The following is a 27,306-nucleotide window of genomic DNA, read 5'->3' on the forward strand; positions in this document are numbered from 1 at the left end:
AACACATAATAGTATGACAGACAGAACCCAAACCCACACGCTCACCCACCATGCACACGCAGAAACCATGCAGACCCACGTGCAGAAATAATATTATTTATATTCTGCAATCCAACAAGCATATTAGCTTAAATCACTCAGAGGCATTTCCTCTCAGTGATACTCACCCAGCTTTGTGTGGGTGACGACCTCACCTCACCCGGCAACCGCTCGGGAGAATGAGGCCCCGCTCTAAAGTATAGAAAAAGACAACACATCATATGTAGACCTTTTTTGTTGGATTGCAGAATATAAATAATATTATTTCTGCACGTGGGTCTGCATGGTTTCTGCGTGTGCATGGTGGGTGAGCGTGTGGGTTTGGGTTCTGTCTGTCATACTATTATGTGTTTTTTCTTCACTTGACAGGAAGATGACATCTCTTTCCCTCCAGTGGACATTCAAGTATACCAATTCCTGGTGTATATGTAATTCTGTAATTCTGTATCAGTACAAAAGTTTTGTCACTTATACACATCACATGTATTTGCAGTAGCTATTATTTTGTTTAAGGTCCTGAAGAAAGCTGAGCCAATGGCTCCCACAGCTGAAACATGTCGACCACACTGTACAGCGCCTCTGAGTAGCATAACTACTCGGCGTGTTTTTAAACATTGACACTTGGCCCTCTATGTTACATTTTTTTCGGTGTCCTGGTAGTCAATTTTAATGCTAATGATTTTCTTTTGAGCACTGCACTCTGTCTATTCATAATACTTTACGGTGTCACAATAGGACGAATTTTTTGACAACCTTTTCCCTCATTGACACTAATTGGTCGGATTTGGGAGAGGTTGATCAACTGTTCCCATATGACGTAAACTCCACCACATGGGTGGTCTGATGGGAATCATTTTAGCCCTTTTTGTGACCCTCAGTAACCTGTTTGGACAGACCCTGTGTCTCATACGCTTACCGGCAGTGCCGCTTAGTCACTTTTGCAGACAACACATCATATGTAGACCTTACCTGCTCTTTTGTGTATTTTTTATAATCAATGATATCCATATATTGGCATAAGAATCAGATCCATATTTCAGTAAATCGCCCTTGCAGTCCCAGGCACGGCAAGAGCCACTTCCTTAGATTCCTAGAAAGCACAACTAGTTCTTTCAACACACCAAACCTCCAGCAACCTGGGAAATCCCCATGTGCTTTGTTTTGATTTGTAATAGAACTCCTGAGAAGCACTGTAAGAACGGCCAGTTCTTCGTGACATCTTTATTGACATCTTATGTCCACCCTTACGTCAAACCCGGCACCTTCCAGGTATAAATATACCAACGCTGCCTTAAGCAAACATACGGTGGTGAATATTGGACCCGAGCAGCTGTCTACTTTCCGAGAGCCCAGCAGATGCGAGAAGCCCACGGACGCTGCCCCTCCTCTTTGACGTGCCGAGAAAGACGCTGTCTTTTCTCCTGCCGAGAAAATCCAGCCTCCGGCGTTTCCAGCCTACCCTTGCGGGTGACTGGGATATCGAGTCCTGAGAGAGAGAGATACCAGACCTCCTACATTCTATTCCCAAGGTACAGTGCTGACTAAACCCTTAGAGAGAATTCTTGAACCAGATTCTTGGCAAAACCTACTTAACTTAAACTGCTACTTACTTACTCCTTCCCATGTATTAGGCTTAGGTCAGGTACACCGGGGTAGGCGTACTTAGAAGCACCAGTTGAGCACATAGCTAATGTATATATGTATGTATATATTTTATCCATTTTAAAGTATCTTATGGCTAAGAAACCATATAAATGCTTTTACAGTATTATTTTATAATCCTCCTTTTACTGTACACACTTTACTTTATAATAAGTATTGCAATTGTGGCAATTCATTTCTCTTGCATGAGAAGGAAGACTGCTCAATAAATAATATTTTTTATTGAAAACGCCGGTCTCTCCATTCTCTGCACTCTGGTGAAACTAAGAACACACGTCTGACTGAGTGAAATGATTGTCTAATGTTTTCACACAACTCTAGAGATTTACTCTTATTCTGAGGGAACAAAGTTGTCATGTTTATGCAGTTGGCGGAAGCTGAATCCCTTCTAGTCTGAGCCAGGGAAGCTGATCGCTTCCTATTCAGTCAAGAAAGTTTCCAGTGACCTCTGAGCTAGCTGGCGCAAAACCCAATTAAGTCTAACATAGTCAGTAGAGACCTAGAAGACCTCAGTCCTACGTCTACACTGCTGTTTATGTTATTCCAATGCGCAGGGCCTATAGGGAAAATAGGAACTACACTACATGGTGCCCAACGTTTGGAAAGGCGATAAAACTAACGCAAGACATTAGAGTAACTCAGTTGTGCTTTTTCACACAGACCCTCTTGCCCGTAAATACTCCAATAGACGTCTGGAGTGGGTGAAAGGTTAAAATCCGCCGGAACTTAGTAGGAAGAGATTCCTATGTTTAGATTTTGGTTTAGTCAACGTTGAAGGATACAGTGTTACAAAATATTGTGCACCTAATCTTTTGTCTCCTTGAGAACTAAACATAAAACAGAAAAAACACTTCTGACAGAAAATGCCAGATAGTGAAGAAGATGCAGCTAAATTAGCAGCTCAACTAATAGAGGAGGACACAAGTCTCCTACAGAATGACCGGAATGCTATTCTTATTCCGGTCAACATAAGAAAAACTATAACTCTCAAACTTATAGAGAACGGACTGACAGCACGAGGTGGTACGGTCATTTTCGTAATAGAGGCACACGAATATCGGCAGACAGAGGTATTCTATTCATGGGTAAACTTTCCAGTGGCAAACGCTACAACACACGAATTCCACTATTACAGAATAGAGGAACCTCCGGATGAATACACTCCTTTCGAGGAGATTGAAATCCCATTAAAATACCTAGAGCACCTGCTCTGGTTTAAAGGCGCCCTAAAACATAACGATCACATCACCAGGCTCGGTCCACTAGGTAGACCGGGAGCAACGTGGCCGGTTCTAGCCAGCTACACACCACATCCAGACATTGAAAGAATGTCAGACACGGAACTTTTAGCCCAGCTAAAATTACTAATTAAAATTCACAGACAGTTAGTACAATATGTAATGAGGACTGCAACAGTCCAACCAGCAGTTAACATTCAACAGCTGACCCCTCATCAGGGCAACACAAATAAAATTACACCACAGAACATACAATCATGTCTTGGTAAAACACCCGCAAAACGGGAACAAATTCCATTCTGGCTAGCACAAAAGATAACTCAGATAGAGGCAGTATTCCCGAATACTACCCCTAGTGAGAAACACAGGATTCTGACTATCTGCCTTCCAATGGGGGTCGCACCACATGTGGAGGACTGTGACACTTGGGGTACAGTCTTTGCTTCCATTTAAACAAAAACACACGGTGTTCCGTCTCTGGTGGTAATACCGGATGTACAAAGAGCGATTCAAAATGAATACGGTCCAGAACCTGCTTTAACTCTTGATATGAAATTACTGAAAGACTTCAAGCAGGTCTCGGCTATATTATTAGCCAACATAAAAGGAGAAGCAGCATCTGTGGCGATCCGCCAAAAATTGAAGGAAACAGATATAACAGACCAACCAATTGAACTGGCCAGAATCATAGAAAAATCGTATGAAGAACTAGGTAGAGATAGTTTTGGTGGGAAACCGGTAAAACCCCAACTACTTGAAAATCCTGAGAAAATATTTATTAAAAATAATGTAAACACTCCAAAAAAGAGCTGGGATGGAAATAAACAATCCAGTCCCAAAGAAAGAAGATTCCAGTCCAGAGGAAGGTCTCCTCGACGGAAAGAAAGAACTCCAACTCGAGAACACCAGTCTCCCCAAAGGGAGCACTCTGAGAAAAGATACAACCTTAGAAATGGGGATAATCTGAAGAAACTTGACAGATATCACAGTACTGATACACGTCCCTCTTGATGTTTTTCGCAGAAATCGGAAAGAAGAGGACGGTCAGAACACAGGGAAGAGCACGCCAAGTCCAAAGACAAGGAACCTGCTCAAAGTAAAAAATTACAATTTCCCAGAAAGAAGGTAGCCAGTATTAAAATAATCGAACATGCCGAAAATACTGAGGACACAGCTGAAAAACGGAGAGTGGGCACAGACAATGCTAGACAGCGCAGCAGAAATCAGCATAGCTCGCAAGATCCTGATGAATCATCAGGAGACAGTGGACACGAATGAATACATTCAAGTGGAAACTGCAGATACGAGAGTTAGCGAACCTCATAAAATATACGAAATAACACTACGTATAGAGGGAGATAAGACTAGGAAAATAAGGAGTCTGTTTTGGGATAATCTCTCAAAAGGCTATGACATCCGATTAGCTGAAAAAGACTGGCCACCAGACTTTGTCAGGGAGTGCCCTCATGGCGAAGAAATGATTATTGTGAAAACTACTAAGTTAGGCCACTGGCACTCCTATCTGATACTTGTTTCTGTTTCTTTTATTCGAATGTACACTCTAATTTTCCACCTTTGGCGTGCTGATCGGTATCATAGGGCTGCCTGTCCCTAAGTCTTATGATAATAGGCGTTTATGGTCAGTGATACAATATCCTAACCCTACGGATAGCACAGCTATCTGTCTTCACTCCTGTTCACTTTTTTACAAACTTAACTCAAATCATTGACTAATTGTTTCAAAAAATTCATTGATTTATTCATTGAAAGTTTTCTATTTCAATCTTTTTCAATTTGTGATCAGTTCAAATCATAACGTGAATTTTAACATTTCATCATGTTTTGTCACTTGTATATTTGATTTTTAGAATTATAACATCAAACTGATATCTTTAACGGTGATTGTGGCTGAAGGTTGGCCCGATGCACATTGGATAACTCACAAACATAACATCTCCCAAGTACGCTTTATGGCTATTGAAAAAATTTAACCAAGAGAAGGGACAGACAGTCGTAAAATCTTATCCCAAAGGGAAGTTTTGATGATTAAAAAGTTTCAAACCATGGAACCATTGGGTTTAAATGACAAATTGGACATGGGATGTTTTCTATGAACTATTAGACTAAAACTGAAGCTACTACAGTCGGGATTAATGTATGTGCTTTCAAAATGGTAGAGCCAACAAACATGATTTATGAACCACAAGTTCATTGAGCTACACAAGGTTAACACATAAGAATTGTTTGATCTAGATGAGGAACAACATGTCTTAGATTATGTTTGAAGGATCCAAGCATAAAGTAATGTCAGCATGAAAGGTATATAAGGTTTAAATTGGAACACTTGGTGATCTATCAATTACAGCTGGTGTGAACAAACAATGTTTTTCATATCACGTTAACTGATGTTTACTAATGTTCGGTTATGTCTATGCATGAACACTAATGGTATCAACAATAGTAGACGCAATTGTACATCATTTTTACGTTATGTTTACTCATGTTCATTGATGTTGTTATGTTAATGTATAAACATTAAGGCATGCTTAATGTCGAATAACATGGAGTTTAGCATCAAGGGTTTAGATAATCGGTTAAATTCACACCCACATTGAATTTAAAAAAAAACCCAGGGGCCTGTACGCATAAAAAGAATCAATCACGTGCTGAAAGACTATGGTCTTTCCGACATAGCAACGTTTTTCACAGTCAAACTTGGTATCCTACATTCAGGAATTTACCCTTTTAAGATGGCTGACGCACGAGTCGTATAATTATGTGGACTTTCCACCGGCAGGCTACATTGCGGTAATCTGCTTAAAAAACCGCGGGATCATAGTTTTCGGCTTAGCGGATATGCGGAACACTGAGCTACGGCGAAAACACGGAGGTTATTGATTTAAAACAAGGTGAGCGTTGAGAGTAGGAATGCGACCACGCCACACGAGTGAAATGCGTACAGGGATTTGGTTCATTCTAACTGTTTTTTTATAAATATTTTTCGTTGCAGCAAACGATCGAGCACTGTGGTTTAAGGTACGATTCATATTTAAGCACTGCATGTTCACCATCCTCTGTTTAGATTAAAAGAAAGTTTCGGTCAATGGGTCCCTTATAGCTTTCTCTTCGTTCACAGAGCACAGCTTCGAAAAGTTGATATGATGTACGGCGAGAGTTACTAATGACGTGGAAAACATAGACCACGATGCACTAGCATGATTTAAAGGTATTTGACTGAGAAAACAGCCCGATATTGCAATAGGCTACGATCTAGTAAGGCGGGATAAAATTGAAAATGTCTTCATCTGTTTTTAGGATTTTAGAATATCGGAAACAGTTTTTGATCACCAGAAAAGACATAAGCCTTTCAACCCCACATGTAAGTGGTGTACAAACGACTATCATCGGCCGATTGTCATTGCTAATTAAAATTGTTTATTACACGTACTGGCATGACCAGTTAGTCTCACAACAATCGACGCTTTTATAACTATAAATAGCGTGACACGTGTTAGTAAATCTAAGAGCACGTAAACAATTATATGCACTTTGAAACGATGTGGTAGGCAAAGTTAAAATTGCAGGCTATGAGCATAACCAGCGTGATAGACTCACATTTAAGAACTTGTTGATAAATCGAAAATGGTTGATATAAAGGTGGTGTATTCAAATTTTTTTTACAGTGGCTAAAAAAAAAAAAAAAATGTTTTACAGTGGCTAAAGTAAATGAAAATGTATATAAGTAGAATATGTTATTTACACTTGTCTTAACATTTGTTATAGAGGCCCCTGACGAAGGGACGTTTGTCCCGAAATGCATTGGGCCAACCTTCAGCCACAATCGCCGTAAATGTTAAAGATATCAGTTTGATGTTATAATTCTAAAAATCAAATATAAAAGTGACAAAACATGATGAAATGTTAAAATTCACGTTATGATTTGAACTGATCACAAATTGAAAAAGATTGAAATATCAGAAAACTTTCAATGAATAAATCAATGAATTTTTTGAAACAATTAGTCAATGATTTGATTTAAGTTTGTAAAAAAGTGAACAGGAGTGAAGACCGATAGCTGTGCTATCGGTAGGGAAGAAATGATTATGCCTGCCTTCTCAAATCATATTCCAATACATAAAAAATATATATATGCAAGAAAATGGGCAGTAGCTCAAGCTCCTGCATTATACAAAAATCATGTAGGATGGGACGAAGACTCCCCTCCTCACAAAATCCAGTTAAAAAGTCAACCAACTGCACAAAGGCAGTACCCAATTAAGCAAGAAGCTAAAAAACATGTCGGGGAGATTTTAGATCAACTTGAATACCAAGGGGTGATTGAAACATGCACCTCTCAAATGAACAATCCTTTGTTTCCTGTCTCCAAACCAGATGATTCATATCGTCTAGTTTTGGACTACAGATACCTTAACTCGTGTTGCAAAACATTTGCGGTACAAAATTCGCACAGTGCGGCACTAATGAATAACATAGTTCGCAAAAAATACAAAACAACATTAGACATTTCTAATGGGTTCTTTTGTCAAAACATTGCACCTGAAAGCAGGTATTTGACCGCTTTCTCAATAATGGGGGCGCAGAAAAATTTGTCGACTCCCACAGGGGTTCAAAAATAGCCCAGGATTATTCTCAGCCAGGGTAACAGAGTTACTACAAAAGTATGACGATGAGGCATTATCTTATGTCGATGACATCTATCTCACAGACGACGACTTGGATACTCACTTGAAAAGAGTGAACACCATAATACTTGGGTTCGCAGCAGAGGGTTACAAATGCAACTTTAAAAAGTCACGAATTGCCCATCTGACGGTCCTGTTTGTAGGATTCGAATTATCAAGTGAAGGCAAAATCCTAGCAGACAACTTTTTAAGAGAAGTGTGCTGTACTCCAAGCACCAAAAACGCTGAAGAAGCTACAATCGATACTAGGCTTCCTGAATTTCGGAAGAACTTATATTCTCAATTACGCAGAGAGGGTTAAACCTCTCTACGAATTAATAAAACCTGATTTTAAACCAATCAACTGGACTCAGAAACACACAGAAATTTTGAGATCACTGCAAACCGACATGTTAGCTAAAACAAAATTAGAAACACGTGACAATACACGCAATCATGTAATCCGAGTCATCCCAGGAAGATGCGGATTCACGTACCTGACCTCTAATGAGGGAGAAACGGTACCAATAGCATACAAATCACATTTGTACACACAAACAGAGAAAACATTCAGTCGTATAGAAAAAACTGTGAAGGCAGTACAGACTGCTGTAGCTAAAGAAAGAGCCCTAGCCCAAGGCAAAAGGATAACTGTTTTTACAGCAGAATCAGCCTTCGAGGCATTAAGAAGCCCTGTCAATTTACAAACAGTGGCATTAGATCCAGAATGGATCGAATCAGCAAATTCTATTGCTACAGAACACGTGAAATACTATTTTGACCCAAACTTGAAAAAACTGATAAACTTGAGATTTGAAGAAGAATATCCTCTGCCAATCGAAATTCTGCCTCTACAACAGTACTCTTGTATAATCTATACGGACAGATTTGTACAACATTACAATGTAGAAGATAAATCCTACAATGCAGCATGCGCGATTATTAAAGGTCGCTGGCTCTGTGGTAAATTCAGACCAAAAATAACAAAAACTGAATCACTAAGGAACTGTTCCGCTCAGCGAGCTGAAATCAGATCTTTAAAGATGGGGCTTGAGAATGCCGAACGTGAATTCCCGACACTAATAGTGTGCGATTCGCATTCCTGCGTCAAATCTTACAATTATGATTTGCAGAAATGGGTTCAAAACAATTATAAAGATGAGACAGGTGCCACAATCAAGCATAAAACGCTTTGGGAACAAGTAGTTCTTTTACAGAAAGAACTACAAAAGACTGATGTGATACATACACTGAGTCATCAACGTGATGGCGTTCACGTTGCAGGGAATTTATTGGCTAAAACAGCCCCAGCGGAAGCAACTCAAACGGCTTCCGTCGCCACAAAAAAGCGCTCAGAAAAATACCTAGACGGGGAAACCATGCTGGCGGTGAAAACGTCCTCAAAGGGCGACTGTGCAGCACTACCCGTGAACTATCCACTCAATTATACATACGTAATTGACGCAAACTCCGTTCCTTTTGCTCGAATCTCTGGAGTGGGGGATAGGGTAATTCCAAACAGGAGAATCTTCTTACTACAAGAAGCACATATGGGGTTGGGTCTGAGGCACCAAACAATCAGGGAATCTCTGAAAGAATTACAATCAGAATACTGGTGGCCGGGAATGAGCGTAGATCTACAATATTTTGCAAAACATTGCGAGGACTGCAACCGAGATCGCAGTAATGAACCGGCCAGAGTAGTGCCAGGACCCCTATTAGAAAGCATAAGGCGATCTATACGCATAATCAAACAGGAGAAATGCGTCCCAATGTATATTATTTAAGACTAATATTCACTTAAAATACAGACCCCAGCGCTCGGCTGACGCCAGAACTGTTATAAAAGATTTGTGAGTCTTTATCGGCACATACGCAATTGCCATGCTACATTCTGACCAGGGTCCTACTTTTACCTCTCGAGCTTATAAGGAGGCTATGACCAGCATGGGCATTGGGTTGCGGTACTCTTGTCCCTTCCATCCTGAGGGAAACGGGATTGTGGAAAGAAAAAACCGAGACATAAAGCAATCTATAACGGCAAAGGTATTCGGTTCGGGTGATGGGTGTGTCCAGCATTTAATAAGTGTCCAACGTAGTCTTAACAATCTGCCAAGAAATTCTCTAAAAGGTTTCAACCCGTACAAACTATTGTTCGGAACTAGAATGTATATTCAGGACTTAGATAGTCAGGCTTCAGTGGTGGAATATAAGAAAAAATGCTTTGACATCAAAGATCGTTTGGCTGTTTTACCGGACTTAAATGAAACAAGAAAAGTCCTGAGCAACGTAAAGATAAAACAGCCAACAACCACTGAAGATACACCACCTGTCCCAGCAAGACCTGTCTGGATTCCAAAGATTGGGGATCTGGTCAGAGAAAAGATCGCGGTGAAGAAGGAATTTGGGCCTTCTTACAGAAAAGCAGTACCTGTCTTAGCCATCAACGGAACAAGATCAGTTGTACTACCGCCCCTTGCTGGTAAAAAGGAGAACCGAGTTGTATCCATCGACCTGATAAAACGACAATCATGTGGCCAATAATAAGTAGTAGGCCAAGTGGACCCCCAAGAAATAGCAGAATACCTAAATTTGCTAAAATCCAAGAGGTTCAAACTGAGAGACTAATCACATTTGATAAACCTGCAGTAAATAAAAAAGGACTATGCAACAATGCCATGGAACTTGTTCCTCTTGAAACCCAAATTGAAACAGTTTGTCAAGAAACACCAGTCTACAACGATGTAGCCTCAGAATGTGCTGATGAAAGAAAAATTGAAAAAACAATTGACAGAACTGCATCTGGCTACTTCATCAATTTCGATAACTTTTCTGTGGATCCAAGCGAACCAGAAGAAACACCAGCAACAAAAACTTTTAAAGACAAAGCAACAGAATTCTTTCATCAATTAAAAGAAACCTATCTGATTTCTCCATGGATAGAATTTTGGATTGTGTTAGGTGTACTTTTCCTCCTGCTTTGGCTCATCATGTTACTGTGTTTGGGAAAATTCATTGAGGGAAAATACAGTACAATGGACACAGCAAGTCAGAACATCAACTTGGTCCTAAAGCCACACAAGTCATCGCACATCGAGAAAATAGAACTATCATCAGTGCATGTGACAGCCATGCCAATACCCGGCGGGGTAGTTTGGGACAAAACTGATTATGAAATATATGGCCCGGTCGAGCTCTTGAAATATCCACATCAATTCAAGGTTTCATTAAGTGACTTTGTAAAACTGAGTACATTTTCTGATGATTGGGACTTTGAGAGCATTAATAATATGATGTCTGATTTAGAAATGTCAGCAAAATTTACAGAACATGATTATTTACAGGGTTCATCGAACTATGAACAGATGTATTGTTACAACCATTATGCGCACCATTATTTGCATAAATCTGCTCAACCTAGAAATGTTTTTAAATATAATCAATGGGAACATTGTGCAACACCACCCAAAAGCAGTTCAAAAACATTTTATGAGAAATTCCCATACTTCTCAGGGTTTAACACAAGTGATGCAGAAACATTTTATTATAAACTGTTAGATAAAACAGGGACAAAAAACATGCTGACAAATACTAAACTGATTTATTCGGAAATGTTTTATGAAAAAATTATTACTTTTGGTTTTGATTTCTGGAAAAATAACATTGAAACAAAAACCATCTGGGGAACAAAAGAATGGCAGGTACAAGGATTAGAAGCATTATTTCGAGCCTGCATGATCCCGGAACAAATAATGTTCTTGAATGACACAATTCAACAGACTACCTGTCTTGGCCTAGCCAAGATAAAAGACTTAAACAAACCGTCTATTCCAAAGCCAATACCTGATAACACAACCACAGATATTGAGATAGACGTATCCCAAATTTTACATCAAAACAGAAAAAGTGGGTAATCTGGCCAACAGACACAAATAAATGTCAAGATAGATTCCTGAATAAAACACAGGGGTTAAAAATGACCAGACCAGACCCTAGATATTCCCAGAGACAACATCCAGGGATAGTAACAACATACAGTGTAGGGAAATTATGCCTAGAATAGCTACACACATCTACACTGGCAGAAATTAAGCAACACTTGACTTTACTTAAAGACAGTGCTGACTTGCGTGATTTCATAATGGGACCACGCAAACAGCGTCAAAAACGTTTCATAGCGTCTAGTGTATATGCGGCATACAACGAGGCATGGAAATTGATGCAAATTGAAACAGCAGAGAAAATACGAGAAATTGATAGTATTAATTTGGAAAAATCGCTTTCTGTTGTGGACAATGGGTTAATGAGTCTGTCCTCCAGAATATATTCACTGGACAGTATTGTATCCTCTGCCATCGATATAATAGATCAGGACTTACTAATGTTACAACATGGTCAGTCCCAATTACGTTCTATTGTACAGCTAGGCTGGACGTTGCAAAACCTGCGTTCTGGCTATGTGCCATGGCGTTTAATCAACACAACGTCATTGTTTTCTATCTTTAACCTTACAGATAAACAAATCAGTTTGGCACAGAAAGGAGCAGACTATATGATTCTGAACATTGAAAAACTCGAGAGATTACCATTGACAATGTCAGAGAGACCGGTCATTGAATGGATAATACATGGAATAATCACAATTCCGATAACAACTTTCCAATTCAAAAAATGCCAGGAGTATATACCAGTAGGCCAGTATGAAAGGTTGGGTAAAGGGTACATTAAGTCATCATGGAAATTACCTTATACACACACATGTTATAGTGACAAGGACAAGAATGTATTTCTTAGTGGTAATAATTGTAAACAGTGACTAAGCGGTATACTTTTGTGCCAAGGTGTTAATTTGCATGGGGCCTGTGAGGGGACTTCAAATAACCTTTCATGCCACCAGCATGGCACACCTGCAAAACAAATAGAGCCATTCTTTAGACAACTTTCTAACGGGGGTTACATTCTAATAACGGACCACAGCTGTTGTGGCACGGTGCCAGGGAAAGCATATCTTATAAGCGTTAGTTCCATGGTCACTTGCTGTATGCAAGTATTGTATCCAAACGGCCCTCAAGACTCAGAGGTGGCGATTTGGCCTCGGTTCAATATCTCTTCTATACGAATTGATACTTTAAGCAGAATGAAGTCTGTGCTTTTACAGACAACAGTGCCTATGACTTCATCAAAAGAAACGTATGATCTGCAAGTTGCAAGGACGAAAGCAGAGATGCATACCCTTTTATCTACAAATTGCCCAGTGCATTTCGTAGAAATGCTAAGCCAAATCCTAAACATGTCGGATGCCAGTGGTATCGCACATGTATTTAAGATAATTTTTACAGGACTGCTAACACCCTTCAAAGCAGTTCTGGGCATTTTCCCGAATTTTATCCTTTCTGTCTTTGGCGGCCTTCCACTACTTTTGGGACTCGTAGCAGGCATTTTATTTTTGGTCCTACTGCTCCGATATGGCAAGCCAAAACGCAGACAAGACTCCAGCAACAATGGAAGAAACGATCCTAGCTATACACTATCGGGACCGCATAACTAAAGTCCTTGGATTAGCCCAGCTAAGAGATCTGAATATGACCTGGTTTCTTTCATTCAGACCTATATGGCAGAATTGCATCCTACCTGTGCTTCGATGTATGCTATGCAGAGAAGAATGCGTGTTGGACACCTGTCTCACAATACAATCAGCAGTACCAATGGATGTCGATACCTTGCTAAGTCCTGTAACGGCTCATGCATCGTGTTGTCCCCAGCGGTTACCAATCCTGATGACGGCATTCGTTGAAACTTCACCACTACGATTAAGTGGGATTGAAGCAAGAAATGAGAGCAACATCCTCCAGGTACGACCTTCTGTGAGCAGTGCTGAACCTAACATCGATGACCGCAACCATGCAGAAAACTGCGCTATTGCAGCATTATCAAACTTAGTCGAACTGTCACCTGAATATGTAGACCAATTTTTTGTGAGTCTATCTGAAATGATGTTCTCCCCTGAACCAAAAGAATAACTTTTATGCAAACCGGCACACAGCGTTCCCATGAACTCTGAATTCGGCCTTCAGCTTTGAAAAACAAAAGCTACTGAAAACATTTGGAACTTTTCTTTCCCTGCATACGAAATTATTTTTTTCCAAAATCCAAAATATTTACCTTTTTTTTTTTTGGCACTTGAACTCTGCTTACAGTAGAACTATTCATAAAGAACAGAGCTTCTATTTTTAGGAACTTTAGAGACAATATTACCTCCGCCTCTAGCACATCCATCGCAATTGCATTTATATGTGATGAAATAGTCTCGCCCTTCTTTTCTGTACTAAGAGACGTTTCATGTGTAATTTTCGCAAATCGTTCAGCTAAATATATATGTGTAGTTTAGTGAATGATTATACTGCTTAAACGTACAGTACCTATGATCTTCATGTATTTCGCATACACCATTTCAAATACAGAATGTATTTTGGGGTGGGTTGAAATACACATGCACCTTTTTATTGCTTAGTTTTAGTAATTAATGGACATTCGATCGTGGAGTGGGTGTAGTAATTTTATCTAGGAACCTGAATCAATATAAATAACCCTTTTATGCCCTTACACGGCTATAATCAATTATATCCATATATTGGCATAAGAATCAGATCCATATTTCAGTAAATCGCCCTTGCAGTCCCAAGCACGGCAAGAGCCACTTCCTTAGATTCCTAGAAAGCACAACGAGTTCTTTCAACACACCAAACCTCTAGCAACCTGGGAAATCCCCATGTGCTTTGTTTTAATTTGTAATAGAACTCCTGAGAAGCACTGTAAGAACGGCCAGTTCTTAGTGACATCTTTATTGATGTCTTATGTCCACCCTTACGTCAAACCCGGCACCTTCCAGATATAAATATACCAACGCTGCCTTAAGCAAACACACGGTGGTGAATATTGGACCCGAGCAGCTGTCTACTTTCCGAGAGCCCAGCAGATGCGAGAAGCCCACGGACGCTGCCCCTCCTCTTTGACGCGCTGAGAAAGACGCTGTCTTTTCTCCTGCCGAGAAAATCCAGCCACCGGCGTTTCCTGCCTACCCTCGCGGGTGACTGGGATATCGAGTACTGAGAGAGGGAGATACCAGACCTCCTACATTCTATTCCCAAGGTACAGTGCTGACTAAACCCTTAGACAGAATTCTTGAACCAGATTCTTGGCAAAACCTGCTTAACTTAAACTGCTACTTACTTACTCCTTCCCACGTATTAGGCTTAGGTCAGGTACACCGGGGTAGGCGTACTTAGAAGCACCAGTTGAGCACGTAGCTAATGTATATATGTATACATAGATGAAATGTAGCGTTCAGGCAGGTTAATGAATTGACTAATTGAGTGTGGCTGAGGGGATTGACTAAATATTACAATGTTGGTTGTGTTGAATATGCCTTGAGTAAGAAACATTTTATTATTTTCAAAACTGTGAGTCACTCTTTTTATTTGGATAGGATTTTGTGACTTGCAAATATGGAGCTTTTACTGAGTGGTATTGCTCTCTCTTGGTAGGATCAGGGTACTGTGGTATTTAAAGTTGGTGTTCCTACAGAGCTATGTATGAAGGGTCATTTAACCTAATGGGACACAAAAGTTAAGGGTATTTAAGTCCTACTGAAGATGGCACAGTTTTAAATGCTACACTCACACGGAACCCAGGTGAATTTAAAACTCTGACGACTACAAAGAGGTGAGTGTGGACAATGTATTTTCTAGTTTGGACATTTCTGACACAAGGTGAATTTGAACCTCTGAGTACTTGGAAGAGAGATGAGTGTGGACGATTTAGATTATGATTTTGACATTTGAAGTGTTGAAGGTCGATATTGTACAATAGTAGTGTTGTATAATTTGATTGTTCTACAGGTTGGATGAGTAGAACTGGATGGTTTGTTAAAGAATGGGTAGCACTGAATTAGGTCTGTGAAAGTAAGTTGTATTTTCGGTTTGTTTTGGTGATATAGATCTGCGTGGATTCCTTAGCATATAAGGGGAATTTTTAAACCGTTCTGTTTTGGAACATACATAAGGCTGGACAATTCCTGTTTTGCACTAATAAACGAAGCTGGTTTCAGTTAAGGAAGTGGAGAGGGTAGCCCCACTAAGATTGAGGCAAATGTGTGTGTTCTTTAGAATTTTTGAGAGACATTTTCACTTGGTGTGGCATGATGTGGTTTACTAGTTGTGATTACGTTACATTTGGGTGACCGCATACACACTGAAGTAAGCATGGAAGTAAGCATGGAAATCATGAAGAATGATTGTTCTTTTTAGAATCTATTACTAATTATAATATAGGATGACACCTTGCATGAATATTCAGATCATGGTGATTTAATTGTTGAAGGTTTTATGCTGTCTTAAGGGATGGAGTAATATTGTCGTATTGTATAATTATTTGACCTCATGAAGTCAAACGAGACCTGCTGGTCAACTGGCTAACCTGGTGTGGCGCCGCGGCTAGGGCGACTGACTCCGGAATCTGGGGATCACGGTTCGATCCCTGGCACCGGCGAAAGATTAGCCCAGCACCATGTGACTCTGGGCAATAGCTTGCTTAATCTTCCCAATGGCCCCCAGCGCCTAGAGACCCTTACGGGTGATTGTGCGCTTTACAAATGAGGATTATTATTATTATTATTATTATTACTTGAAGGCTAACTGGTAAAAGTGGAACATCTGGGGACTCCATAACGACCCTGTGGGAGTGCAGCTTCCGCTCGCTTGCCTGTTTGTTGTGCGGCTTCTCCGGCCACTTCGCCAACACGCCTCGCGGCCCCCGCTCCGCGGGGCCCGCTCGAAGGTGAGACTTTCTTGGGGAACCAGCCCCGGCTTCTGGACGTGCTAAGGAGCACCAACGCAGCTTCAGGGACCTCACAGCAGGACAGTTTGCACTGAGGCGGGACTGCGAGGACCAGCGTGCCCAGCGGCGCTGATCGGCCGCAGCTGGTCCTCTTCCCGCCCCCTCCACCTATTCATTTCCCTGATAAGCAGTCATAGCAACGCGCACGCGGGACGCGCGCGGGGCAAAGGCCGGGGCAAAGGCCGGGGCAAAGGCCGGGGCAAAGGCCGGGGCAAAGGCCGGGGCGAAGACCGGGCAAAGACCGGGCAAAGACCGGGCAAAGACCGGGCAAAGACCGGGCAAAGACCGGGCAAAGACCGGGCAAAGACCGGGCAAAGACCGGGCAAAGACCGGGCAAAGACCGGGCCGTTTGAGGCCGTTCGAGTACGGCAGAGTCCGGCCTAGGCCCACCCCCCCCTGGACGATCAGAAGGCCATAGAAAATGCCACTAAGATCAGGGAAGGAACGTACTGTCCAAATCAACACCACCAAGGGCGTCGTCTCTGGCCCCCTTGACGCCTTCATAACACGGGCCACTGGAATCCTGGAAAAGGAAATCACCATGGTAGAGAAAAGACTCTCAATAGACCTTATTAGTGGAAAGCGATCATCACTGGGGGCCTTCGCATCATCCATCTCCCCTGCGCCCTCTGCTCCACATGCTGCCTTTAACTGCGTCCATACTACCACTACGGACGCAATAGTCCATCTAGAAAACATAGGGGGTAGTACAACAGGGGATACTCCAAGGGAAGAAAGGCATAGTATAGACGCTTCCCAATGTAGCCAGGGGGATCAGGATGATGATAATGATTCATTGATCAGTGGGGAGACGGATTTTAGCCAACCTTCCGGATGTCTTCCCCTTAATCACTCTCACATGTCCAACTCTGCCGAAATCACTAACCATCCTATACCCAATTCTGGCCCCAACACTAAAAAGAGAAAGATGGACTCTAGATTGTCGGGGGAAAGAGACTTAAAAATCTGCAAAGTAAACAAAGTCCAAGATGGTGGGATCCAGGGGTCCGAGTTCCCCCCCCCCAAACCCCTTAATACCCTCTGTATTTAATAACATGTTATGTCCTTCCCTTTCGGCATTGGGCTCTTCAAGCACTTGCCCTATGTGCCTTAATAGTGACGAAGTTTTGCTAGCTAAAATGGAGGCCATGTTTAAAACATTACTCTTACCAGTCCTGGAGCGGACTAGGCTCATGACCTCAAAAATTGATAGTATGGAGGATTTGATTAATTCAAACCATACGATGCTACAAACACTACTTGGTCCTAATACTATGGGTGCCATTAAAACTTTAGTATCTACTAAGGCCACTAGTAATAACAATATGGAAAAGGGTAAAACTACCCCTAATAAAACCACAGGAACGAATAGTACCACACTTAAGGGGGGCGAAAAACTTAATACTACATCTTTCAAATCAGGAGCTAGCATTCACGCCCAGGCACCAAAGCCCCAATCGAAATCAGCGGCTAAACAAAATAGTGGTGGGCGCCAAACAATGGGTCCTCCCCCACAACCTACTTTAAATCTCCCCCGCCCCCCCCCCCAAGTACCCCTAGAGTCCAACGTACTGCCCCCACCAACAACAGGAAGGGGGGACGCAAAAGACCAACTATCCCTAGTGTTGATTTACCACCTGAAGCAGCCCAACACACCATCGTTTTGACAGGTATAGCACCATTAAAACCGGGTGCCAGGGAGTCATATGGCGACCTCCGCAATAAAGTAATCTTTTGGTTGAATAAAAATCGCCCATTACCCCCCTCCACTCCCACGGAGATATTATATTTGAGGAGAGTAGACTGGGTGGGGCCGGAATCAAAAGACTTAGAAGGAGATTGTATCCTTATCTCGTTTAAAGATTCGTGGGTGGTAGATGCCATCAGACGAGAACCAAGGTTTGCAAGGCAGGGGGATGTACAAACACTAGCCTTATCATACTTTTATCCGCATAGGCAAATACCCCCTCAATCCTACCCTTTATTTCGTAAGGGCCCTGCAGTAAGACACCCCCTGGCATTAACACCGCTTGACTGCCAGCGCCCCTTTCTCTTTAACCACTTTGGCCCCCTCTCTGGCCTTGAGGCTATTGATTGACTCAACGATCCATCTAGTGAGTCTCTGTTTGGCAGCGCAGTAGCCCAAGAGCCTATTGAGCATAGTATGGTATGCCCAAATCAAACCAGCAATCGAGTAGATGAGGAAGTAGGTCAAGCCTCTCTGTTATCTAGCCCTCTACTATATGTAGGTGTCCAGGGGATCTCGACTAAGGATAATTTTATAGTTCCAGCAGATCATGCTAAGCACATAGTGGTTAAAGACGATAAAGGGACGTCTTATGGACTTGTACAGCCCTTACACCCTTCATTGATGGTCAATCTGAAAGACCACTTGAAAATCCTGTCCTGGAACATAGCGGGCATCAAGGCTTGCCTTGCTTCTACAGACTGGTCGAACTTTATGGACACTTATGACATTATACTGTTGCAGGAAACGTGGGCAACGGAGCCTGTTCACAAGCTGGGTTACATTAACTTTTTCAAACCTGCAACCAAAGGGGGCAAAGGGCGGGCTTCAGGCGGTCTGCTGATTTAGGTGAAACAATCCTTGGGCTTTTATCCAACTGAACTCCCTGTGGAGAACCTGGATCTCCTCTCCATCATACTAAACAAAGGGAATAATCAAATCATGAACATTGTTAATATCTATGCTAGAGGTCAGCCTGGTGGTCGAAGTCCACCTTTGTTGAACTCTATTGACCATTTAATCACGAAAATGGACAGAGGCATTATTACTATCCTTGTTGGCGATCTAAATTGCACTATAGAAACTTTGTTTGATATGGGAGACACTTGGACTATGGCAGACGATTCTGTATGGGGTATTCCGGACTTACAAGTGGATAAGAGGGCAAAAGCAACAGAGGCGGCAGTATCCTGGATGGCATTTTGTTTACAAAATGGGTTCCGTGCATGTAACGGTCGCTCTGCCTCGGATATCAAAGGAAATTGCACCTTCGACAATGGGCTGAGGCAGAGCCGCATTGATTACATCTTATTGAACATGGAACATTGGTCATCATTAATAGACATGGCAGTTCTACAGCGACCGGAAAGTGACCACAACCCGCTGTTATTGTCGTTGAAGACACCAGGTCTAAATAGACAGGAGGAGCCATCTGTCACTTACACAGGTGACGTCCAACTCACTAATGACAGGAGGAGACTGAAGTGGTCCCGGGTCTTGGAAGACGAGTGTCTACTGGACAACATTAACGTTGTGGTTGAAAATGCGCTTAATGAAATGTCGCAAATAGATTTGATGGGGGTGGATCCTGGACTAGCTAACAATGTGATGGAAGTTCATACTAAATGCTTTGACCACTTAAAAACTCTTCTTTCCCTACCATGTGGAAGTGCTCCTACTAAAACAAATCCATTGCCCCAAAAATGGTACAATAGGAAATGTAGGGAGGCACATGCAGCCCTCATCTCAGCCATTAAATCTCGGGACATGGTTGGAGTGAAAGCTGCAAGGTTCAATTACAAGAAGATTCTTAGAGAAGCGAAACGGGAGTGGGAGGATAAGTTTTGGTCAGACCTTCTGGAGGCATCCTCCACTAACAACCAGAAAAGGTTTTGGGATTTGGTTAAATGGGGAAAAAACGCGGACTCTTCTACCCCGGGAAATAATGTGCCCCTTGAGGATTGGGTATCATTCTACTCGGCCCAATTTAGAGCTGATGATCACGAAGCTACAAATCCCTTAGGCAATGCACTCTTGCTGACCCCCCAAAGTGAAAAACTCACCTTCACAGTTGCTGAGGTCGAGCTGGCCTTGGCATTGACCCTCAGAGGGAAAGCCCCAGGTATGGATCTGATTCCGCCAGATTTATTTAAATCTAATCCTGCCTTGTGGCTCCCTTATATAACTAGGATAGCTAACACCTTGGCCCTTGGAGCCACAGTCCCGAATTCATGGAAAGGGGCCGAAATTGTTCCAATTTATAAAAAGGGCGACAAATCCATCCCAGGCAACTACCGCCCTATTAGTTTGATCGATTCGATCCAAAAGATAGTGGCACGCATGGTCTTAGGACGGGTCCAGGGATGGATTGAAACAGAGAATATCCTGTCACCCATGCAGGCGGGCTTCAGATCGGGAATGAGCACCATAGATCAGGTTTTTAGATTCTGCCTGATCTATTGGAAGGAGGTGTGGCTCGGCGGCGGTACCATCTATGCTGCATTCATTGATCTGAAGTCCGCCTTCGATCTAGTGCCAAGGGCCAAACTATGGGGTGTTCTTGAAAGCCTGGGGTGCCCATTAGAACTCTTAGACCTCATTGTTAGACTCCATGAGGACAACTTTGCGAGGGTGAGATGGGGGGGCCAGGGACAAGTGACGGAGACATTTCCCGTAACTCGAGGTGTCCGCCAGGGGTGTGTCCTGGCCCCAACCCTCTTCCTCCTCTTTATCGATCAAGTTGTCAAGTTTTTCACGGACACCCCCACTGATGCACCAATGCTGGCTGGGATGAGATTTCCTTTACTCATCTTCGCAGATGACACTTTAATCCTCTCAAAAACACGTAGCGGACTTCAGCGGGCTCTCGACCGCTTTGAGGAGTACTGTGCCATCAACAATTTGGTAGTCAATGTGGGGAAAACAAAGTTTATGGTTTTCACAAAAAACCATTCAGTTCGTAGCTCAGTGAGGATGAATGGAGTAAACCTCGAGCAGGTCGATACCATGACCTATTTAGGGGTTACCCTCGATAGTCGCCTAAGATGGAAGGACCAGATTAATATACAACATCTTAAACTTGCCAGGCTGACTGGTTGCCTTATCAAAGAGCAAAAGGAATCAATTACAAAACGGGTCCTCCCGGCCCTTAAGATCTATGATGTTAAAATCTCTACAGCCATTCTATATGGCGCGGATCTGTGGGGCCACATGGACTTGCTTAATCTGTTCAAAATCCAATGCAGATTCCTTCGAAATTTAGTAGGCCTCCCGCAGTCAACACCCTCGATTCCCCCCTCTGCTTGGACCTTGGTTCCCCACCTATTAATGAGATGGCTAGATTTAGGCTAGTGGCACTGTGGAGACGGATATGGACATCTCCAGATTTATCACTCTTTGCGAAAGAACTTGCGGAGGTCAGGTCCATTAGGGGTTCAGGGAAAATACCATGGCTTTTTGCTGTCAAATCTATCCTTAATGATATGGGCCTGGAACACCTTTGGACATCCCCTCAATCCAATGCCTTTCCTTCCAAAGATGAGTTCAAATCCTTGTACTGGGCCACAACCCGCGTAAAAAGAGTTCTGCTTTCTAATCATAACAGCCTTACAGGCAGGTTCTTAACATTCAAACTTGACCTAGAGAGAGAGCCTTATTGGGATGTAATAACCCGTCCGGTAGACAAGATGCTGTATCATCAGTTTAGAGTGGGCGCTTTGCCCTTAAACGCTTTTCTAAACAAATGGTCTACAGGGTTATCACCCTACTGTACATGCTGCCCAGGTCATACCGAATCTGAAGGACATTTTCTTTTTGCTTGCCCAAGGTACGGTGCACCCCGAAAGAAATGGCTAAAACCTTTGTTCCAAAAACTACCATTTAAAACATCAATGGAAGCTATACAGGTGCTTAGGACTAACACCTCCGAACTCTTTGTAGTAACTCTGGCAAAATATTTGGGATGGGCCTGGCTCCTAAGGCTAAAAAACAGCATGCCTTAGTCCCAAGGACCAAGATGTTCTAAAATTGGTCATAATCTGTTTGACTATGTTTTTGCTAACTGTTCCATGACTTAGTTGCAAGGTCTGCTTACAATGAACTTGAACTGCAATGTTTTCTCTTTAACTTAATTTTATCTTTTTTATAAAATAATCAGGTATTTTCATTAATTGAAATTGAATTTAATCCGGTTTTATCCATTTGTCTTAAATGTTCCTCCTTTTGAATACTTTTCTTTTAATTTGGTGTTTAATCTCTTTTATAGTGTTGTTTTCCCTGTTTCTTGTTTCTTGTTTAAATTGAATTAGTCAAATTCTTTTGTATTTTAATGCGTCTTTTATGATTTGTTAAAAATCGAAATAAAGACTTTAAAACCTGGAACATCTGAAAGACTTGAGGGAATCCATTTGAATAAAGAAGAAATGGAACACCATTTATGGTTGTCTTACTGATTTTGGGCTAAAATGTGTATTGTGTGCTCGAGAGCAATGATGTCATTTTTGGCATCCTTATGTACCTTTTGGATATTTTCTGTGGTCAGTAAAGGACTACAACAATTTTATTAAAGGACAAGTCTGTATCTCAATCTGTGAATTATATTTGCACAATATCTTTATAGCGTTGCAAATCTAATGGGTTTTTTTCTTTTTAGGAAAAATGTCAGCGTTATCGAGTCTGTTTGAAGGAAAAGTGGGAATATGTTCTTGAAATGCATTGCAAAGAAGAGACCAAAGTGACACAGCTAGAGGTAAGCTAAGACTACCTGATATAACAGTAGCTTGTAGTGAGGACTCTTACAATATAAAACCATGAAGTCACTTAAACGACCCAAGCAATACTTATTGAAAAAAAAAATCTTTTTCAAAAGGTTGGCAATCCGGACTAATTTTCATATCACCTTGTAAAAGGTTTTTAGCTATCTAGCCTACTATTAGGTATTTCAGATTCATCAGACATCCCCTTATATTTGGCATAATGCATACAACAGTAAAAGATTATTTAGAAAGATTAGACTTATTTTCTTTTTAAAAAAGAAAATTTTATTGGATTTTGTACAACGAAAAAAACAATACAACACATAAGACAGCACCCCCCCCCTCTGATCGGGCACATTAAATGTAGAACAGAAAGATTTTCAAAAGCTTATATATAATAATAATACATAAAATTAAATATTTGAATTAACACATGATTCTTCAAGATACAAATAAACATAAAATTAGATGGGTATACATTACAGCTAGACAATTTTAGCCATGGTATTGTTATGAGTGTCTAGGATTCAGACCATTCTATTAATAGAGACCACATTTTTAAACATTTTATTCTACGTTTCCTACCTTTAGTTTTATATATTGCCATTTCTAAATTAAAAATTGCTAACAGTCTTGAAAACCACTGTTGATATGAGGGGGCAATAGGATCTAGCCAAGCCGATGCTATACAAATTCTTAATACGGCCATTGAAATAAAAATCAATTCATGACCAGTATTCAAATTAGTACCATTTGTTAGGCCCAATACAACTTTTTGATCAGATAGATTAACTACAGTTTTAAGAATCAATGAGAGGAAATGTTCAATTTTTGATTTAAGAAAAATTAAGTGGGGACAAGATGAAAAAATATGTATACAATCCGCATCTTGTAAGTTACATCGAAAGCAACATGTTCCTCTCCCATTACCCCATTTGGCGATTCGATCTGGAGTATAGTACATAAAAAAACAAATTTTATAAAATTGTTTGTAATTTGGTTGACATGAGTGCGGTTTGTGATAGCCCAGTTACATACTCAAATTCTTCTGTAGAGATTATAAATTTCTTTTGCCTTTTCTGAATAATCTTCTGCCTGTCATCCGATAAATGTGCCAGTAATAATTGGTAAAACCCCCCAATCCGTATTTTTTCCTGATAATGGCTAACAGTTTCAGCTATGGTGCTTTTAAACATAGTGTCTTCTCTCCTCACTCGTCGTGATAGAAAGTCTCTTATTTGGAGATATTTAAAAAAATCTCTCCATTCCAGATGATACTTGTCTTTCAAAAATTCAAAAGAATATATCCCTTCTGAGGAGAAAAAACGGCCTATATAAGTAATTCCGGCAATAATCCATCTGTCAATATAGGAATCTTTAAATATGTCTGGTAACAGGGGGTTACTTTGTATCGGTGTATAAAAAGATAGCCGTCCCAGACCTATCCTTTTCCTCACAGATTTCCAAACTTTAAACACGGCTATGAGTGTTTTTAGTCTTACTTTTTTATGGTAACCATCGAAGAGATATCTCCAAAGATAACCGATACTTCTATCATCTAATATTATTTGATTAATTGTCGGTGCGTCTTTATCCCAAGTTGTCCCTGTTCCATCAAGAAGAAAAAGCTCATGATTATATAGCAAAACTGTTGCCCAGTAATATAACTTGAGATTTGGAAGACTTAATCCTCCTCTTTCTTTGGGAAGTGTCAGTAGTTTATAGGCGCGGCGGGGCTGTGTGTATGACCAAATAAAATCTGTAAAGATATGTTCCATTGTTTTAAACCATTGATCTGAAATTTCCAGATTAATGGCTCTAAATATATACAAAAGTTTAGGAAGGAAGACCATTTTTAAAGCTTTTGCCCGTCCGATCAAAGAAAGATGTAAATTATTGATACGGCGGAGATCTTTTTGCATTTTGTTTGATATAGGTTTAAGGTTCAGGTCGACTAGGTTCTCTAATTCAGAGGTTATTGTAACCCCTAAGTAAGTGGCTGAATTTGTAATACGTGAATCTGTCATAACGCATTTGTTGTTGATAATTATTTGGGTTTTCCCTCGATTCAGAGCGTATCCTGAAATAGTGCCAAATATTAATACCTCCTGTTCAATAATTGGCATAGCCAGGTTTGGGTTAGCAGTGACAATGGCAATATCGTCTGCATAGGCGAGAATTTTTGTTGAGTATTTATTAGTCCAGATGGCAGTTATGTTCCTATTATTTTGCAGTCTCCTGATAAAGGGATCAATATAAAGTGCGAACAACAGCGGGGAGCAGGGGCATTCCAGCCTTGTTCCTCTCGAACTTTTTAGTTCTTTTGAGTTACCTCCATTAACCATCACCATCGCCTGAGGATTAATGTAGAGTTTTTGTATTGCCTGTATAAACACCTGATTGAAACCGACCCTGGACATTGCCTGCCACAAGAATGGCCAGGAGACCCGATCAAAAGCTTTCTCTGCATCGAGTAAAATTAATGCCATCGGGTCTCCTGCCACCTGGGTGTAATCAAATAAGCTAATTACCCTCCGTGTGTGATCGGTAGTATCTCTCCCGGGGATAAAGCCGTGCTGAACTTTGGATGTTACTTTATGAATTATTGATGAGATACGGTTAGCGAGTAGTTTGGAGTAGATTTTAGAATCTGCATTTATTAATGTGATGGGTCGATAAGAACCCATCTGGTCAGGGGGTTTATTTTTCTTAGGGAAAATCACAATTTTAGCCGTAGACCATGAGTTGGGGGTTGCCCTCCTCTAAATAAATGTATGCATAGGTTCAACAAGATTTCTTGAAGTTGATCGAGAAATACTATGTAAAATTCAAGTGGGATAGCATCTACTCCAGTTGCCTTCCCGCGGGAGTGATCTTTTATGGTTTTTCTTATTTCCTCGATCTCAGGGGCCTTTTCCAAGATTAGCTGGTCTTCGGTGTTAAGTTTATCACAGGTATCTATATCTAGATATTCAGTAATTTTCTCTTGATCTATTTCTCCCTCTTCTGTATAGAGTGTGCTGTAAAAACGCCAAAATGCTTCTCTGATCTTCTCTGAGTCAGTTACTCTACCAATTATTGGGTCTTGAATTTCCTGTATTATATTTTGTGTAGTCTGCTGTCTCATCCGGATTGCTGACCGACTGACTCACTAACCTTGTATATTTTTTCCCGGTGAGCAGTAGCTTTTTTAATGGCTTTATTTGTATATATGTTTGTAATTGCGGCCTTAGCTATTGCTACCTGAGTTTGTGCATTACTTATCTCTTCTGTAGTAGAAGAGCTTCTTGTTACCCTTATAAGATCTTCCTCCACCCTCTTTAAAGTTTCTTGTAAGAATCTTAGTGTTTCTCTTGCACACTTGTTAGACCGAAGTGAATATTGAATAGTTTCACCCCTAATGCCTGCTTTTAGAGCGTCCCAAACGAAATCTATCATTGTGCTGCCATTATTATCCATCAAAAAGTTTGAGATCCAGCTTCTCATATGTTTGCAGTATTCACTCTCAAGGAGCAAAGACCTCTCAAAGGTCCAAGCTTGTGGTGTCTGTGTCAAAGATGTTGTCTCCACTGTTAGTATTAAGGGATTATGATCTGACATAATTCGGGGTAGCTTTTCTACTTTGGAGGGGGTTTTGATTGAACTAGAGATCAAAAAGTAATCCAGTCTAGCATGTGTATGATATGGATTTGAATAATATGGATCATCGGGATTACTGTTTAAGGTCTGCCATGCATCAATTAATCCATGGGTAATACATAGTTCCTTGATTGCTTTAAAGACGTTTGGTTTTCGACCATGGTAATGCCAGTAATCTTTTATGGACCAATCATATGAGAGATTTATATTGAAGTCGCCACAGACTATAAGCGGTAGTGGCCAATTAATAAGTTCATTGGAGACATTATTAATTACCAGGGGGTCATCATTATTACACCCATAAATTGTGCAGATGGTAATTGCTGAGGATTGCCCTGTATGAACTTCTGTAATCACCCATCTTCCCAATTTATCAGATTTAGTTTTATTAAAATTAAACCCTCTTCCTCTAGCCAAAAGTGCGACCCCTCTTGCCCGCATACCCTGTGTAGTGGCACCAATCAGATTGTATCCAAGTGAGTTTAATATTTGTAATTGTGACCCTTCAATATGGGTTTCCTGTAAGCATACGATATTAGCACCAATAGTCTGTAGGCCAACTGCAACCATTTGCCTCTTCTTGGTGTCATTTAACCCACAAATATTTAATGATAATATTGTTAGTGGACCCATCTATCAATCCTGTTTTT

The 27,306-nt window shown here is 41.0% G+C and overlaps 1 protein-coding gene across 1 annotated transcript in view; it reads left to right on the forward strand.

The window, feature by feature from the left end:
• LOC147717633 (E3 ubiquitin-protein ligase TRIM39-like) overlaps positions 1–27,306 on the forward strand; it is a 480,268-nt gene that overhangs the window by 27,401 nt on the left and 425,561 nt on the right. The window contains exon 2 of the mRNA XM_086924427.1: positions 22,915–23,010. Within this exon, the coding sequence (XP_086780553.1) occupies positions 22,915–23,010 (96 nt within the window). The remainder of the gene's footprint in view (positions 1–22,914; positions 23,011–27,306) is intronic.

This window comes from Lissotriton vulgaris, chromosome 5 (genome assembly GCF_964263255.1).
Source record: "Lissotriton vulgaris chromosome 5, aLisVul1.2, whole genome shotgun sequence".
NCBI lineage: Eukaryota > Metazoa > Chordata > Amphibia > Caudata > Salamandridae > Lissotriton > Lissotriton vulgaris.